Source organism: Prionailurus bengalensis, chromosome F2, assembly GCF_016509475.1.
Source record: "Prionailurus bengalensis isolate Pbe53 chromosome F2, Fcat_Pben_1.1_paternal_pri, whole genome shotgun sequence".
In the NCBI taxonomy this organism is placed as follows: domain Eukaryota; kingdom Metazoa; phylum Chordata; class Mammalia; order Carnivora; family Felidae; genus Prionailurus; species Prionailurus bengalensis.
In genome coordinates, this window is record NC_057353.1 from 18,506,498 (window position 1) to 18,526,376 (window position 19,879).

General features: G+C 37.3%; 1 protein-coding gene across 1 annotated transcript in view; it reads left to right on the forward strand.

Moving 5' to 3' along the window:
* PREX2 (phosphatidylinositol-3,4,5-trisphosphate dependent Rac exchange factor 2) overlaps window positions 1-19,879 on the forward strand; it is a 295,413-nt gene that overhangs the window by 148,696 nt on the left and 126,838 nt on the right. Inside the window, 5 exon segments of the mRNA XM_043601163.1 lie at window positions 3,011-3,096; window positions 6,263-6,399; window positions 8,901-9,018; window positions 14,314-14,498; window positions 16,736-16,897. Of these exon segments, the coding sequence (XP_043457098.1) occupies window positions 3,011-3,096; window positions 6,263-6,399; window positions 8,901-9,018; window positions 14,314-14,498; window positions 16,736-16,897 (688 nt within the window).

Below are 19,879 nucleotides of genomic sequence, written 5' to 3' on the forward strand. Positions count from 1 at the left end.
CTAGATTCTGTAGCATTAAGTCAGCCAGGTTGCTGCTAAAACTTACCAAGGAAAGAGTGAGATGACTCATTAAAATTACTAATTTAGGAAGACTTTGGGCTGGAGGGCAGAGAATAACCATAACAAAGTCTTCTCTCTAAACCTAATTTTGATCTATTACTCCCCCTTTATCCAACCCTGTCTGGGATAAGGCTCACGTAGTTGCTTACCTGTGGACACTTTGAGGACACTTAAAAGGAAAAGGGCAGACTAGAAGGGTATAACGGAGTAATAGTCCAAAACAGTCTTTAGAAAACATAAAGGTCCTCCCCATGGCCCTACTACCCCCTGATTTAACCCTGCAACTACTGATTCACTGGTCCTAGACATTTCAGCAGTCAGATCACTTCAGAGGCCCTCAACTTTCAGACTAAGTAGATAGGGGCAAATCATCACTCCCAGTACTAGCCACTAGATGAGCAGCATTGGAACCTGTGTCCTCTGACTTCTTCCTTCAGTGTTTGTCATACAGTATCTGGAACCCAGTATTTCTGGTCCAGGTTCAAGCTTCTCTTCCACAACTTGCTTGCTTATTGTGTTGCTTCAACACCCCCATCTATCCATTAAAAAAATGGAGATGAGAAGAGTACCTATGTCATGAAGATGCTAAGAACATTAAATAAATTTAGGTTAATAAAGAACTTAGTTATCTGTTCAGCACATAGTGTGTACTCCAGTGATGTTATCTGTGATGCTTACCTATTCTCTCATTTCATTTTTTTTCACTGCTTATTTATTACATCAGGAGCCTATCTTATATTTTGTTTCAAAACTATTTTAAGGATATTCATCTTTTATCTTTTACTTTTAATTTGCTTGAAATCGATAGCTTTTCCTTTATGTCTTTATGCTAATATAAGATTCCTATAAATCATTCTGTCATATTTTCTTACAATAGCTACTTATACTTGATGTAGTCTCCAGTCTGGGGGTAGAAAAGGCAAAAAATATGGGAGGTAAATACAAATGAAGTCTTGCTTTGAATCTAGCTGTATTTTACACTTGATAGCATCAAAGCGTTTTTCAAAAAGCTTTGTAGCAGATTATTTAGTGCACTTACTTCCTCCAAGAAACAGAATGTTCCTTTTGTATGAATTTAATTCTTCCTTTAATAGACAATATAGTGGTCACAGCAGGGAAGCATATTTTCCAAAGATCATTTTATGAAGAGAGTCCCAGAATAAGACCAAAATGCATTTCATAGTGTTTTGTACAAAAGTTTTAAAGAAATATATAATAATCTTGAAGATTAGAGTCAACCTTCCCTAGCAATATTAGAAGGATAGAAGACCTTGCTCAGAAGGAACTGAGAGACTGTTATGAATTCCTCACAATCCAAAAGCAATAATAACTCACCATGGCCTGAAAGCTCTAGGTCATTTCAGCAAAAGTGAAATCTCATTCATAATATATAAAAGCATGGGCTACTTCTATGTTTTTGTTTCACGCTTAGAAAATGTATTTATTTCTTTTTCTTTTCCTTAGTTATCTTCCATTTTCATGTGTCTTTTTTTTTCTTGAAAGATACTAGTAACAAAGTGCTTGCTATTCAAGGGAAGTGCATAGAGCCTTTTACACCAAAAAGTATATAATTAAGGATAAAGGACAAATCAGTTCTTTGACCTATACTCCAGCAATGCACAGATCATTTCTTAGTATATAATCTAATTCATAATAATACTTTCAAGTTTTCCTAGAATAGACAGTTCACATTTCTATCACCGATGCTGGTGTGCCTGCCTAGGTTATATTTCAGATAGCAGTACCAGGCTCTGCCATGAGGCGTAAATGCTGTACGTTTCTGGCTTTCTCGAGTGTTCTAGGCACAGTGTTGCCCAAACTGCTCCAGTGGCTATTTTATAAGCTCTAAGTAAGTTCCACTGTATGTAACTTCAGACTATGTCTAACGTGCCCTTGAAGGGCTGCCGACATTTATTGCATGATTAATTCATCATCTTTTGGAAAACAATTTTATTTCTTGGGCATAAGGGCTATCCATCAAAATTTATTGCATTGTATTCATTTGTCTTTGCTCTGGACTGCAATTTACGATACTCATTTTTATTGTTATGATGTTCTGCCTTATCTCATGTTCTCTGCTTTTCACTGTTGCTCTCTGATCTCTGGCTTCCTTCTGTGGAGTAGCTCACTTCTTAGTACCAAACTGGATATCCCTCACTGGTTGTCTAACAGTTTACTCCTCTTCTCCTTTCCTTCATCTTCTTTTCCGTGGGGATTCGTTGAAAATATTTCTTTTGTTATTCAGGCTTCCTTTTGATGTACTCTTCTTTCAAAATTTCACTGAGTAAATGCTAAAGTTAATCACATTCTTAAATTATTTTGGTGTCATTTTGACACATCTTTTTAACTAGCTTTTTGTTGTTGTTCTTTGATGAAGTTCCCAACGGGTAGAAATGTATTAATTCTGTGTTTCTTTTATTACTTTTAACAAAGAAGTGTCACAGTGCACTATCTTCTTTATAACAGTAAACTAAGGAGAGAAGCTTCCATTTTATTGAAGTGACTACTAGTTCACAGCATGGTGCAGGGCAGTTAACAAAGATTTCTCTTTTAATCTCCACTGACACCCTGCAAAGTAAGTTTTACCATCATCTTTTTGTGGAAACTCAGGCTCGGAGAAGTGAAGGCGTTCATGCAAGTTATTCAACTATCTAGTGACTTAAATGAGGATTCAGAGCTAGTTTTGTCTGACCCCAGAGCCTGTTCCTTATTCACCACCATGCAAATGACGGTGCTCAGTTGAGGAAGTCTTTCGTGCTTGGCTGCTGTGTGCCTTTGTGAGAGCATGCACCCTTTTTGTCTCCTGGTTTCTAGCCCAGTCAGTGTCTTTTACACAGTAGACCTTCAATACATATTTATTGAAAGAATGAATAAAGGAATGGACACTATTGTTTTAACCAATTGTGTGGCATGTGAAAGTCTTCTCACCTTGTTTTCTGATTGATTTTAGGACAGTGAAGATCCCAGATTCAGCTGAGGGACTTGGATTCCAGATCCGAGGATATGGCCCATCGGTTGTACATGCAGTAGGAAGAGGTGAGAAATCCATCCTGTAAAAACAGCTTTTTACAATGTATGGATATTGCTTGCTAAACAAAAATATATTCAAAACATGCATGCTCATGTTGTTACGAAGTTTCTCAATCATATTTTTACTTGATTAGCTCAATGGTAATATGTTCCTAAAACAATATTTTAAAAAAACTCGTAAAAATCGGGGCACCAATTGAGTATCCAACTCTTGGTTTTGGCTTTGATCATGATCTCATAATCCGTGGGTTCAAGCCCTGTGTCGGGCTCCACACTGGCAGTGTGGCTGTGTGGGATTCTTTCTCTCCCTCTCTCTCTGCCTCACCCTCCCCCCCCCCCCCCGTCAAGATAAATAAATAAACTTTAAAAAAGAAAAAAAGAAATGTGGAATCTTAGGACCCACGCAGGACATACTGAGTCAGAATCTACATTTTAACAATACCCTCAGATGATTTGTATGCACACCCAAGATTGATAAGCTCAGCCCTAGAATAATGCTCTAATAACTTCTATTTTGTCATGACCTAACTTCCTGAAGTGCTAGTCTGTGTTTTCAGCTGTGCTTCTTCACTTCCTATTTTAGTTTTAGCCCATTGCTGTAGACATCTCTCCTCATCTTCCACCCATGTCTCCAAAGTCTGTCTTTTAGAGTTATCATGGACTTGACTGGAACGTACGGTAGACATTGATAACCTTCATATTAATTGAGCTTTTCTGTGGCATTTATTTAAACTGACTACTCCTGTTTGCTGAAAATGTTCATCTCCTGATTTCTAAGTTGGCACTTGTCAGATTTTTCTCCTCTGCCAGCTCCCTTCATCTGTCAACCGCTTAACTGTTGGCTCCCTCTTTTCTTCTCTACCTTCTTGTTCTCTGTAAGAAATCTTATTGATCCTGTTCCTGGAGATTTTTAAATCTCTATCTCCAGCTTAGATCTCTTTCCTGAGTTCCATAGTCTAGATTTCTTTCTTTCTTTCTTTCTTTCTTTCTTTCTTTCTTTCTTTCTTTCTTTCTTTCTTTCTTTCCTTACTTACTTTTCAATGTTTATTTATTTTTGAGAGAGAGAGAGAGAGAGAGAGAGAGCGCGAGTAGGGGAGGAGCAGAAAAAGGGGAAGATACAGAATCAGACAGCAGGCTCCGGACTCTGAGCTGTCAGCACAGAGTCTGACACCCGGCTTGAACTCAGGGGTGGTGAGATCATGACCTGAGCCGAAGCCAGATGCTTAAACAACTGAGCTACCCAGGCACCCCTAGATTTAAGTTTTGATTAAAGCTCTCGCCTAAATGCCCCTTTGGCACCTTACAACTCAGTATTATTTCCAAGTGAACTTTCCATCTATTCTCTGAACTTGCTTTGCCTTCTGTATTCTCTTTATTGAAATGACTCTATTTACTCAGCACTGAGTCCAAAAGCAGAGGAGTGATCCTGGGGACTGTAGCCTCTTCATGAACTCCATCATGAGACATCAAATACGTGATCTCATTCTCCCCTTTTGTAACAAATGCTACTTTAGTTCTAGCCTGGAACATTGCAGTAGATGCTTGTTGTGATTTTGATTTTTGACTTAAGTTCCAATGATTCGTCCTTGGTTCTGGGGGTCATGTCACTTCTCTGCTTAAAATTCTCAAATGCTTTTCCTTGTGCATAGATAGTAAGGTTGAGGCTGTTAGGTGTTCACATAAAGTATGCAGGCACTTCGAAACCTGGCTCCTCTTGACTCTCCAGAGTCTTCACCCACACTCCCATTTTAAGCTCATACCAACTGCTCACATGCTCCCAAATGTCCAGGTTGTTTCTCGACTCAGTGCCTTTTTTTAGGCTATTTTCTCAATGGGGAGTGTCTCTTTTCCCTCCAAGACCTACTTTAATCCAGAAAAACCATATAGTGTTTCTGGGAGTGAATGTTAATGAGAAGAAAAATACATACTGTCTTCTTGAATATAGATTATGTTCTCTAAAATGTTTAATAATTCCTTCATGGGAGAAATTGCTTACAAAGAGAGGCTCTTCTAACATAAATTTTGTAATCATTTGTATTAATTATATTCATTGTATTTATTAATGGTGCTGCATAAGTGTTGATCGGCTCAGAACATCATATAATAATAATTGAAAGTTTCTGAAAATTTTAACTCACTGGAGCAATATGCCACTTCCATATTTAAGTCTATATCTATGCAAATAAATGGACAGTTGATGTTACCTGATTAATTTTATTCTTCACAAATTCTGTGGTTCCTTGACCCTTTGTAGATATTCTGAATGCTTATTTTACTTAGCAAAGCCAGTCAATGGTAGTTGCTAACTGGCTGATTTTTTTAAAGAATTTCTTTTAACTGTTCGCATTTTAAAAAATGAAAGTGAATATAGAATTGATGAATAATTATATTTTACACCTGAAACCAATATAATGCTATGTGTTAATTATAGTTGAATTTAAAAAAATAAATTAAAAAGAAATAAGACTGAAATTTATAAACTATTACAAATTTCAAAAATGTCCTTGCAATAAATGTTACTGAGAAAAATAAATGAAAGTGAATACTTTTCTAATATTTAGAGATTTTTATAGAGTAAAGAAAGGTAAATAGGGCATACATTTCTGGCTTTCTCATTTTGCTTTTATATTTGTATATGTAGAATATTAAGACTGATGAGACATTTGAAAGGGAAAATAACTGATTAGCATTGTAAAGGTCACTTTAAAATATCCCTTCAGGGGTGTCTGGGTGGTTCAGTTGGTTAAGCCTCCAACTCTTCCTTTCATCTCTGGCCATGATCCCTTGGTTTCATGAGTTTGAGCATCGGGCTCTGTGCTGGCAGCACGGAGCCTGCTTGGGATTATCTCTCCCTCTCTGCCCTTCCCCCATTCATGCTGTTTCTGTCTTCTCAAATAAATAAACTTAAAACAATGTGAAAAAATATCTAAAGTATTCCTTCAAACTAATTCTCAGGGATATGAGAGAATATTCTATTAGTCACTGTTTGAATGGCCAGATTAAAAGCAGAAAAATTTTGAGAAGGCATTACTATCAGAACCAAGTTTATCAAGAACATACTAGCTAGATCTCTTATTATGTTTTAAAATGGCTTTCCATATTGTATATGTGATAAAAATGAATCTCATTCCTAAAGTTATTTTTTTGGCCATTTTCTCATTTTTATTTGAAGGGACTGTGGCTGCAGCCGCTGGTCTTCACCCTGGACAGTGTATTATCAAAGTAAATGGTATCAATGTCAGCAAGGAGACACATGCCAGTGTCATTGCACATGTCACAGCCTGCAGGAAATACAGGAGACCAGTGAAGGTAAGCTGCCCTTTGGCTTATCTGGGTCTCGCTGCAAACTTGCAGAGAAAGCCCAGGGGAGGACACAGGATGGTTTCTACTTTTAGGTTCACATTTAAGCACATCATTGTAAATCTCATGATGATTGTTTTATCTGCATAATTAATCATGATCAATTCTGCTTAAGTGATTGCATTTTATTGTTTCAGTATTATCACCTGTTTAACAAGTGCTCTGGGGTGTTTTCATTTGCATTATGATATGAGTTTTCAGATACCTAAATGTTTATCACATTGAAATCCAAAGGTTTGATTTGTTTTTTTGACCCTTGCTATTACTTTAGAATATGTAATGGTCCTTGTGTGTCTGTGAAGGTTTTTTTAGGGTCTGTGATTGAGTTTTGTGTATATTTATTTAAGTTACTGGATTTAGCTTTTTAAAGAAAATACCAAAATGTACTTGTCATTGCTTAAAATTCTAACCACTATCCTCTGATTAAATTTCAAGTGCCATAGAAAAATAAAATTAGAATCCAAATTTATAAGAAAAGCTTATCCCATGAGGTACAAGTGAATATTGGGCTATAAGAGAAAATTCTCTCAAATTAATCAACTAAATGCAAAAGCAACTTTAGAGGAGAGGCTTTGTATTTTTTCTGCCATACACAGTCAGGTACTCTTCCAGATTTGAGAATATGACTTTTGTCCAAACCAGAAAGAGCAGTGGTTATTTTCTCATAGGCCAGGACTGACAGCCTATAAAATACTGAACCTACAAGAAACTGAGCTCCTCAATTTTGCTTGTTAATAAGGTCAAACTAGCATAGCAAATTGGAATTCACGTATAGATTCATAGGCGATTCTGGTTGGCAATAGTTTAACAAATATTTATTGAACTATATCATTGAATGAATTTTTTAAAAAAGACACTTCTGAAATTATCAAACCTTTCCCCTTCAATCAGAATTTTAACAAGTAGCCAAACTGATTTGAGTTTCATTCCTTTTCATTTTCCTTGACAGTCTTCCTAGAGAGAAGTTGGTTAGTAACATGATTAAGAAAAGCAATAAACAGAAAAATTCACTCAGTGAGTAACATGCTGTATCCCATATCCATTGCCACAAAACAGGCTGTTCCAAAACTTATTGGCTTAAAACAACAGTGATTGATTATTTCTCTTGATTCTGCGGGGTGACTGAGTGTTGGCTCCTGTGAAGGCACTGATATAGCAAAGTTTTGCATGGAACAGCTGGGCTCTGCACCTCCCCTCCTCATGGCCTTCCACTCCAGAGCTCCTCCACATGGCCCCCTTTTCCAGTCTAGCAGATTGTCCTTCCTGCATGGCGTCTGGATTTCAAGAGGGGATATTATAAGCGATCAACTGTATTTACATCATGCTTGGAAAAATCAGATCCCATGACCAAGCCTCAGGTCAGTGTGGGAAGGAGCTACACCAAGGTGTGGATACCAGAGTGTGTGGTTCCTTAGGGACCACAACAGGCTACCAAGATGTATTTGAATGATCAAATGTTAACTAGCATTGTAATGATGTATAGCAATATAATAATTAAACACAGTTGTGAAGTTAATACATGCAAAAATGGAGAATGGAAATTGTAGCACACTTCAGTAGTGCAATTCAATTTATCATCTTACCTAAGAAAGGAATAAACTTTCAAGTGATGGAAAGCTGAAAGCATTTACTTGGTAGCCATTTCCTCTCTCTCATTTATCTAGATAAGACTGCAACTGCTATTTTAATTAAAAATAGGATGAGTTATGATATGGAAGGGTAAAAATATAGTTACATCACTTGGGAACACAATGAAGTGAAAGATGTTCTTTCAACTTTCTTATTGGTTTGATTCAAAAAAACATTAATTGGATCAAAATATAGGTGGTAGGAGAGCATTTAAATGGTTTATATCCTGATAAATGATTGATTCTTCAGAAAACTGTCCATCTAACATTTATTTATTTTAAAATGGAATTTTAAATTTACTTTAAGATATACTTGAGGCATTTTAAGTAAGACACTTGGGAAATACATCTTATTTACAAACATCTTTGGAAGGGGTGCTTGCTTGGCTCAGTCAGTTGAGCATCCAGCTCTTGATTTTGGCTCAGGTCATGGTCTCACAGTTCGTGGGTTCAAGTCTTGAGTCAGCCTGCACCCTGACAGCACGGAGCCTGCTTGGGATTCTCTTGCTCTCTCTCTCTGCCCCTCCCACGCTTGCTTGCATGCTCCCTCTCTCAAAATAAATAAATTGAAACAAAACTCAGAAACATCTTTGGAAGATAAAATTTCAATCCTAAAAAATTAGTTTGTTAAGCAATATAATTGCCATTGACTTTTTATTAGTCTCTTATGTTGATTTTCTTTCTCTTTCAAATTTGGTTATCTTTAAAAAAACTAGAAGAATAAGTAAGATTGTCAATCCTCCTAAAGCGGGTTTATGAAATGGATATACATTTTAAGAAGCACTAATATTTCTAAGGTTTCTTTTCCCCTCCTCATTCCAGCAAGACTCCGTACAATGGGTTTATAATAGCATTGAGAGTGCTCAAGAAGACCTTCAAAAGGCTAACTCTAAACCCCCAGGAGATGAAGTAGGGGATGCATTTGACTGCAAAGTAGAAGGTAGGTTCCTTCTTTCCCTCCTTGATAATGGTTTAAAGTGTTGGGATTCGCTACTGATGACCAAGAAAGAATTCTTGAGACGTCTTCAGTGCAAAAAGGTGGTTTTACTAAAGCATGGAGACAGGACCCATGAACAGAAAGAGCTGCACTGGGACTGTGAAGAGTGATTATATATACCTTCAGTTTGGGAAGGGCTTAGGGATAGCTTACATCTCTGAGGTATTTTGGAAACATGGTTTCCAGGACCTTGAGGGGCTAGCTGCTATTAGGAAAAGGTCATTTATTTACCATTCAGGAAAAATTCAGTCATGAGACCCTTCGGACATATATCAGTGGGGCCATAAGCTTGGAATATGATTGCTAACCTGTATCTTGGGTGGGGGGAGGGTAAAGATAAAAGAAGCTTCCAAAGGAATTTATTTATTTATTTATTTATTTATTTATTTATTTATTTATTTATTCATTTATTTATTTAGCTTATTTATTTATTCATTTAGCTTATTTATTTATTCATTTATTTATTTATTTTTCAATATATGAAATTTATTGTCAAATTGGTTTCCATAAATACCCAGTGCTCATCCCAAAAGGTCCCCTCCTCAATACCCATCACCCATCCTCCCCTCCCTCCCACCCCCCATCAACTCTCAGTTTCTTCTCAGTTTTTTTTTTCAACGTTTATTTTATTTTTTTTGGGACAGAGAGAGACAGAGCATGAACGGGGGAGGGGCAGAGAGAGAGGGAGACACAGAATCGGAAACAGGCTCCAGGCTCTGAGCCATCAGCCCAGAGCCTGACGCGGGGCTCGAACTCACGGACCGTGAGATCGTGACCTGGCTGAAGTCGGACGCTTAACCGACTGCGCCACCCAGGCGCCCCTCTTCTCAGTTTTTAAGAGTCTCTTATGCTTTGGCTCTCTCCTACTCTAACCTCTTTTTTTTTTCTTCCCCTCCCCCATGGGTTTCTGTTAAGTTTCTCAGGATCCACATAAGAAAGACATATCTGTCTTTCTCTGTATGGCTTATTTCACTTAGCATCACACTCTCCAGTTCCATCCATGTTGCTACAAGGGCCATATTTCATTCTTTCTCATTGCCACGTAGTACTCCATTGTGTATATAAACCACAATTTCTTTATCCATTCATCAGTTGATGGACATTTAGGCTCTTTCCATAATTTGGCTATTGTTGAGAGTGCTGCTATAAACATTGGGGTACAAGTGCCCCTATGCATCAGTACTCCTGTAACCCTTGGGTAAATTCCTAGCAGTGCTATTGCTGGGTCATAGGGTAGGTCTATTTTTAATTTTCTGAGGAACCTCCACACTGTTTTCCAGAGTGGCTGCACCAATTTGCATTCCCACCAACAGTGCAAGAGGGTTCCCGTTTCTCCACATCCTCTCCAGCATCTATAGTCTCCTGATTTGTTCATTTTGGCCACGCTGACTGGCGTGAGGTGATATCTGAGTGTGGTTTTGATTTGTATTTCCCTGATGAGGAGCGACGTTGAGCATCTTTTCATGTGCCTGTTGGCCATCTGGATGTCTTCTTTAGAGAAGTGTCTATTCATGTTTTCTGCCCATTTCTTCACTGGGTTATTTGTTTTTCGGGTGTGGAATTTGGTGAGCTCTTTATAGATTTTGGATACTAGCTCTTTGTCTGATATGTCATTTGCAAATATGTTTTCCCATTCTGTTGGTTGCCTTTTAGTTTTGTTGGTTGTTTCCTGTGCTGTGCAGAAGCTTTTTACCTTCATAAGGTCCCAGTAGTTCATTTTTGCTTTTAATTCCCTTGCCTTTGGGGATGTGTCAAGTAAGAAATTGCTACGGCTGAGGTCAGAGAAGTCTTTTCCTGCTTTCTCCTCTAGGGTTTTGATGCTTTTCTGTCTCACATTCAGGTCCTTTATCCATTTTGAGTTTGTTTTTGTGAATGGTGTAAGAAAGTGGTCTAGTTTCAATCTTCTGCATGTTGCTGTCCAGTTCTCCCAGCACCATTTGTTAAAGAGACTGTCTTTTTTCCATTGGATGCTCTTTCCTGCTTTGTCAAAGATTAGTTGGCCATACGTTTGTGGGTCTAGTTCTGGGGTTTCTATTCTATTCCATTGGTCAGTATGTCTGTTTTTGTGCCAATACCATGCTGTTTTGATGATGACAGCTTTGTAGTAGAGGCTAAAGTCTGGGATTGTAATGCTTCTGCTTTGGTCTTCTTCAAAATTACTTTGGCTATTCGGGGCCTTTTGTGGTTCCATATGAATTTTAGGATTGCTTGTTGTAGTTTCGAGAAGAATGCTGGTGCAATTTTGATTGGGATTGCATTGAATGTGTAGATAGCTTTGGGTAGTATTGACATTTTGACAGTATTTATTCTTCCAATCCATGAGCACGGAATGTTTTTCCATTTCTTTATATCTTCTTCAATTTCCTTCATAAGGTTTCTACAGTTTTCAGCATACAGATCTTTTACATCTTTGGTTAGATTTATTCCTAGGTATTTTATGCTTCTTGGTGCAGTTGTGAATGGGATCAATTTCTTTATTTGTCTTTCTGTTGCTTCATTGTTAGTGTATAAGAATGCAACTGATTTCTGTACATTGATTTTGTATCCTGCAACTTTGCTGAATTCCTGTATCAGTTCTAGCAGACTTTTGGTGGAGTCTATCAGATTTTCCGTGTATAATATCATGTCATCTGCAAAAAGTGAAAGCTTAACTTCATCTTTGCCAATTTTGATGCCTTTGATTTCCTTTCTGATTGCTGATGCCAGAACTTCCAGCACTATGTTAAACAACAGCGGTGAGAGTGGGCATCCCTGTCGTGTTCCTGATCTCAGGGAAAAAGCTCTCAGTTTTTCCCCGTTGAGGATGATGTTAGCTGTGGGCTTTTCATAAATGGCTTTTATGATCTTTAAGTATGTTCCTTCTCAAAGGAATTTTATATGTTAAAGTAGACTTCCAGGATCCTGAGGGGGGTCAGGCTAAGATTCCCTTTGCCCTTAGCAAAGTGTCATCATTGAGGCAGCTGAGCCAGAGGAAGGTCACTCTGCCTATTCCAAGGACTTGTCAATAGGCTGTAGACAGTAAGGAAGTATAATATTTCATTTGCTTTTGTTTCCCACATCACTCCTTATTTGCTTACAGTAGTATTGTTTTTTAATGTGCCTGTGCCTTGTCCCAATTATTGAAAATCTTGTATGTTCAAGCCACTTTCTTAAGTCATAATCTCCAAATAGATATTATGTGAAATATATAAGTAATAATAGTCACTAACGTCATAGCTACTACACTTTGTTTGGCACTTTATTAAGTGTTTTACATGGATTATCTCATAAAGGCATTAAAAAGGAAACTCTCAAAAAAGTGTTATTGTCGTATCCTTATTTTCAACGTTTATTTATTTTTTGGGACAGAGAGAGAGCATGAACGGGGGAGGGGCAGAGAGAGAGGGAGACACAGAATCGGAAACAGGCTCCAGGCTCTGAGCCATCAGCCCAGAGCCCGACGCGGGGCTCGAACTCACGGACCGCAAGATCGTGACCTGGCTGAAGTCGGCCGCTTAACCGACTGCGCCACCCAGGCGCCCCTGTCGTATCCTTATTTTAACCTAACCCTTAGCCTAAGGGACTTGCCCAAGCCAGTAAGTGGTAGGATGAGGATTCAAACCCAGGTTAAAATGCGTTTTCTTGTTTTGAGTTTAAATGTTGTGTAGACCTTCCTAATCCAGTGTGGTTCACAGACCAGCAGCAGCAGCAGCAGCAGCAGCACCTGGAGAGATGCAGAATCCCACCCCCATCCATCTACTGAATCACAGTCTCCATTTTGACAAGATGGGATCTGTATGCATGCAAAAATTTGAAGTCCTAGTTTAGAAAGAAGGTCTATAGTCCCTTTGAAAATGCTTTCTTGATTCAAGTAACTTTTACTATATTCTAACATTAATGGTACTGAGGCAAACTAATAATGTGAAAACATTATTAGAGAAAGAGAAAGATCTTTTGATAAGGACTTCTATTGTTTCTGTTCTCTCAGTGAAACAAACCAGATACAGATTGTTGGATTCAGTGGCTTCTTCGCCAAGGGTAAAGGGATGGAAGCAATTAAATTTATGTTTGCATTTGACAAATACCTTGAATTATTGTTTCAACACTTTTTTCACAGAAGTCTTTGAATCCTCTCTTAAAGTTTCATGATATCTTTCCATTTATTTTATTGGTAGGTATCGTTGGACATTTTTATTGTACTGTTAGTTTCTTCCAACCAGAATAGTTACATAATCCCCTGTACTGATCATACGGGGGTGGTCAACTTAGGGAAAGCTGTGTTCCCTCCACTCCTGGAAGGAACCACTCAGATCATGAGCAGTATCAGAAATATTTCAACTACATTGGAGCACCAAGATTGGTATGACACAGTAACTTTCTTATTTACTTAAACTAGGACAAATTTCAGGACATTACCTTGAGCCCTTTATTCCTCATTTAGAGTTAGTTGATTTTTGCTCATTGTCGTTGGTGCCACAGTGAAAGGGTTGGTGAGATGCTCTGATAATTGGTTTCTAGCTATTCTGGGACTCAATTATTTTAAGATAAACCATTATTCTGCCTTTGTCTATTTTTACTGTTTCTACCGTCCTAGGACTTAACTGTTTTTATCTAACTAATATTCTGTTTTTGCTAATTTAATATTTGTTGTTAGGTTTCTCAGTGGTTTCTTGCTTCAGATTTTTGTGTTTTTATATCAGCGGATTGATTGTAGGCCAAAAACCTGTAGGAAGACATTCCAGATGAAAATGTTATTATAGCAAACAATGACAAATTTTCTCTATGAGCTATCTGCAGAAGATGGTGTTTGGGAAAATTCAGGGATCCTGTCTGCTGAAATAAATGATTAGTGCATCTCCTTTCTGCTTCTTCCGTATGGCTTTGTGTAGTTTTTCCTCCTCTGAACAAGTATTCATTCAATGTTTGAGGCAGTTTTAGGAACCCTGACTTTAAGTCATGCATGCTTTTAATAAAAATTATGAAATTGTATATATAATGTTTATATTGGTATAAATAGGCATACATATGGTTGATAGATCAAAATGGATGTGCAAAGACTAGTCATGTTGGAATGGTGAGATTTGGATCATTCAAACATATGTTTTTTAAGTGCTCTTGTTTCAGAAATGTTAACAACAATATTAGATTTATCCATTCTTTAAAGAAATCTTTAAACATTATTCAGAGACACTCAAATTATTTGAAGAGACTAACAAAACCCTTCCTGAATTTGCTGAATGAAAACTGTCCTTGTTCCAGAGGTGATTGACAAGTTTAACACCATGGCCATCATCGACGGGAAGAAGGAGCACGTGAGCCTGACTGTGGATAACGTCCACCTGGAATATGGTGTTGTGTATGAGTATGACAGCACAGCCGGGATCAAGTGCAATGTGGTGGAGAAGATGATTGAGCCCAAAGGTTTCTTCAGCCTTACTGCCAAGGTATGAGTGATCCTGGGAAAACAAGGGATTTTGTTCTAAATAAAGTAACTGAAACTCTCCCCCACCCCCACTTCCCAAAACGTAAATAGCTGTGTATGCTTCAGCTGTCAGCTCATTCAACTTTCTTTTCTGTTTCCCCCCCATTACTCAGTATGCATACAATCTTCTTTTTTTATTGATCTCTTTTGGAGTACAGTGTTATGTTAGATGGGACTCTTGCCCAGGCAAATGTTAGTTGATTTGGCAAAGGCTTCTCTACATTTAGCAAGTTTGCTACATCTGTTGATTCAGTATCATGAATACCTTTCAGATGGTTTTCATGACAGGTGGTGCTTTTTTAAATGTAGATAATCCTCTGAAAAGTATTTGAAGTCATGAAATGTATTATAAGAAATTTCAAATTCTCCAAGTCTCATGTTTATTTCATATGATTTCACAAAGCTCAGTGATCCATTTATGAATAGATCTTCAGACATTCATGTGATTCTTAATTGGGAAGGATATCACCCTTAGTCTTTAGGCTAAAGCAAGATAGGGAGTAAGAGGGTTTTCATCCAAATGGATGAAACATGTGGTTAGTGAAAGATGGCCCTGTGCTTGCTTTTCATGATCCTTTCACCAGGTGAATAAATAAAATTCCTGTTGGAGGATACTCCCCAGGTCTGAGTTTTAGTATTTCATCTGTATTTATTTATTTAAATGTTTATTTTGAGAGAGAGAGAATACTAAGGTTAGTGCAGAACCTGACATGGGGCTCAATCCCACAAATGTCAGATTGTGACCTGAGCCAAAATCAAGAGTCGGATGCTTAACCAACTGAGCCCCCAAGGCACCCCTGCATCTGCTTTTATATCACCTTGTGAGGATTCAGGTATTACAAGTAAGAAATATGACATATAGCTTCACTACTTTTATTTATTCACATGTCACTTCTTGTTTCATTATGTGTGTGTGTAGCTGAGATAGATTTAGCATTAATAGTATGTATTTTTTAAAATTTTAGTGGCAGAAAATAATGTAGAAATCCAAATGCACTGTTTCAAAAATACTTATTTTATGTTTTTTGTTTTATATTCTGAAAGTCAGCTTCCAAAACAATTGCGTTATTCTGATGACATTGTACCACTCTGTATCTTTCGATATAGCATCTGTATGTTCAAAATGGCACCTCTGCCCAAATATGTTATATTATCAAGGCAATCCATATAAGTTTGGACCCAGGTTATTATCATTATTTTATCCATTTTCTAGCTATTTCAAATTTGCGAAGTTACATGGATTATTTTATATATGACAACTGTATAAGTACTGAAAATACTTGTATTTCATATTTGAAGAAAAGAGTATCAAAGAAATTAAGAAATTGAACCAAGATCACACAGCTAATGATAAATTGAGCTCTACTTTCTAGAGTGGTGATTAAACCAAAAACTCACACTCTGTATTCTGCAAGACAGGGAAGTGGAGCTTCCTGTGAGGGAGCTCAAATAAACATAGAATCTATACATTGTCTCGTACAGTATTATGAAAATGTCAGGTAAGGGTGCAATCAACCCTTGCAATCTTTGAACAATCATAAATATGACACATAATTCTCCATTCGTTGGAAATTCCCAGTGATCAGTGGTAGGTATACACACAAACACACACAAATGCTGCCTTAAAATTGATTCAAATGTTCAAAAGGATTTACTAATTAAAATATCACATGGACGCTTTTATCTGATGTTTATCAGCTGGTGCTCAGATACCGCAACTGACATTGATTTTATGTTAGTAAGAGAATTTCTTCTCATGTATTCATTTCTTCAGCAAACATTTGTTGTCTGCATTTTCCATTCTGGGCTCCCAGTAGAAAGTAAGGATGCCATTCTATAGGTTTTCCTTAGTTTGTGTTGTTCTACTACCAAATTGAGGGGAAAAAAAAGTTCTGAGTAACTGACTAAATATAGGCAATGTGTTCCCACATCAGAGCATACTGATTAGTCCATCAGGCAGTCTTTGAAGTCCACTCACTTCCCTCAGGTAACCTTTTATAGCCAGCAGAAGGCAAAACATAAGGGGCAAACACACACGTCCATCACTTCGCGGTGAGAGTTTTACTGAATATAGAAATCCCAGGCAGTGAAAAGAAGTGTGCTAGGGAATGTCACTCTGTGTTCTAGACTTGTGAGAATTGTATTTGGCTAATTTTGAAGGTTTTCTTTACTTGTGTGTGTGTGCGTGTATTACTACAGATTCTTGAAGCCCTGGCTAAAAGTGATGATCATTTTGTGCAAAACTGCACCAGCCTTAACTCTTTAAATGAAGTGATTCCTACTGACCTTCATAATAAATTCAGTGCCTTTTGCAGTGAAAAAATTGAGCACATATGTCAGAGAATATCCAGTTATAAAAAGGTAAAACTTCTGTTTCCTTATTTGACATGTATACATTATTTAAATAATTTAAATGTCCAATTTAATTCACTTATTGATATTTTCATTACTTATTTGTGTACCAGTTTATTGAAATAATAACATTTATATAACCTTTTTATTTTTTTATTTATGTAATATTTTAGAGTTTAGAGTTTTTAAAATGCCTTTACATCCATTAACCTCATTTGATCTTTGCAAACCTGAAAGCTAGGTCATTATTCCACATTTTCGACATATAACTGAGGCCTAAAGAATTCAATTACTTGCTAGCAAAAGATAGAGTTGGGATGTAAATCCAGGCCATGAAATTATGAAGTCAATAGTTCTTTTCTTTTTATCTCAACAGAGGGAAGAGAGCTCTCAATCAGAAAGTACACAGAACATAGTCTGTTTGAAAATGACTGATTTGTACATTTATTTGATATATTTATTGAGCACATTTTATATGCCAAGCACCTGTTCTTGGTGCCAGGAATATGGCAGCAAAGGAGAGAACATCTTCCCTCTCGGGGTATTTATATTTGAGAGGGGTAAGCAGCAAAGAAGTAAATAAAGTTCACCTGGGGCTCCAAAGTGGGGGGAAAAAAACAGCCGGGGTGTCAGGGGGAATATGGCCAAGTCATAAGGTTGGAGGCTCAGACAGGGACCAGGAAGAAGCGCTCTGGAAGCTTTTTGGAACTTTGGAAGGAGTTTGGATTTTTCTTCGCACATCAACAAGAAGAGTTGGAAGCTTTTAAACGTGTGTGACTTCATCTGATTTAGGTTTTTAAGAGATGGCGCTGCCTCCTCTGTAGGAATGGATTGCTAGGAAGAGATGAGGCATAGATATGAGGAGAAAGCTCTTGGAATAGTCCCAGTGAGTGATGATGATAGGTTGGCCTGTGGTGAAGATGGGGAGACAGAGAAAGTTCGGTGGATTTGATATAATTTAGAGATAGAATTAGAAGTTGATGTCCAAAATATATCCTACAGTAAGTTTTTTTTTTTTCTATTTTTGTCAGTAGACTAGCTAATTAAATTATTTCCCTCAAAATGAGGCTGGTTGTTTAAAATTTGGTACAGCCATCCGAGGAAATATTATTTATCTCAGTGTTTCTGAATGTGAGTTAATCTATATGTCTTATACTCCTGATATATTAAGTAAAATATAAGCCCATGTATGTCCAGATAGGGCTATATGAGAATAGGGAAATGTAGAAATGAATACTTGAACACTGGTTACCTCAGGTAGAGTGGGACATGGGGAAGAAGGATCACCATATTTTTCTTTAGGACTTCCCTAAATGTTTATCTTGTGAAGTTGAATATGGGTTGCTATTTTGATTTTTTATAAATCCATTCACATGAAGAAAAATGATATTCAAGATTACTGCTTAATTGTCACATCTGTTAATTCTCTTTCCATGATTGTTGAGCTCAGTTCGCCTATTTGATTTCAGGAAAGATTCCATGAATGCTTTGTTGTTGCTGAAGAGCAGAAGATTCTTTTTATTTCTCCTTTCTCTCTAAGATAGGACAGTGTTTGAGGTAAAATTTAAAAGGTCAAAACAAATGCAAATTAGCATTCCCTTTTGAACACATTTTGAAAAGAGAATCATTCTCTTTCAGAAATGGATCTGTATAAAGTATGATAGGCGTTGAGACAGATTCTAGTTGTCAAACTTGTCAGTGTTTGGGGGTCATTTCTCTTTCTGTTTTTTTTTAAATTTTCTTCCTACTTCTCTCCATTCATACAAAAAAACAAAAGCAGTAGAAATATCTTAAAAAATATACATGAAAAAAGTAAACTATGTGAGTAAAAACAAAACATCAGGATGAGGATATATTAGATAGGGTATTGATTCAGCTGCTGTAAGAAGGACCAAGATAACATGGGCTTAAAATTGAAAGTTGATTTTTCACTCACATGAAGGTTCAACGGGCTGGGAGTCCAGTGGGGACTGGATTGACAATCTTCTAGGGCTGCTTCTATAGTTTTGCTGTCTCCCCTAAGACATTGCCCTCTTCCACAAGGTCAAGGTTGGCTGATCAGCACTATGTCTAAGTTATAGCCCCTCAGGACAGAAAAGAAGTGGAGAGCAAAGAGTTTCCTGTTGAGGCCACGACCTGGAAGTTGTACACATCACTCCTGTTCGCATGCAATTAGTCATTTAGTGAAAGCAGACTGAGAAATATTGTCTCAAACTGGACATCCATGTGCCCAAATAAAACTCAGAGAATTTTATTAATAAAAGAAGAAAGAGAGAATGGATATTGGCAGAAAATTAGCAGATACATTTATAGGTAAAGTTATATTACAATAAATGGTATAGACCACCAAAAAGGTGCTAAAGCTAGTTAGTTGCTAAAGTGGAATATTATATTTCACCTGCAGTTTCCTGATAACCAAAACAAAATAAATAAATAAATACAGTCTATCACATATTTATCAGCATCCCTATAATTTATACATGTTTCTTAAGAGAAGCAAAGCTTTTCTTAGACTAAGTTCTAAAAGAAATCTCTCACGCTGAATTTCAAAGAGGCGACACCAGGAAATGTCAGGGCAGTATCTGTAAACATATCCCTGAAAAAGAAGCGGCAGTTTGTTTTATGTGCAGATATTTTTCATACACTCTTTATTGAAAGCCAATGGCATGCGTCAAAAACTCAGCTTCACAAAAGCAAATTTATTTCAGGTTGGGGCGGGAAGAACAGGTAAACGTTTACTAAATGCATACCTGTTATGTAGGCAGTAATTGCTTAAGGATGGCTTCCCTCCCACACCTAAAATCTATATGGAAGATGGGTCAAAATACATGAAGTAAGTAATAATAATACTGACTACTTAACCTATTAGGAGGTGCCACGATGACTGGGTGAATGTGTTGGCACCCCATACCCTCTTCTCTATGATGGTGCTCCCTGGAGTTACGCAGCACACATCAGTTTATAGCAATCTGCTGTCATATCAGGCATTGC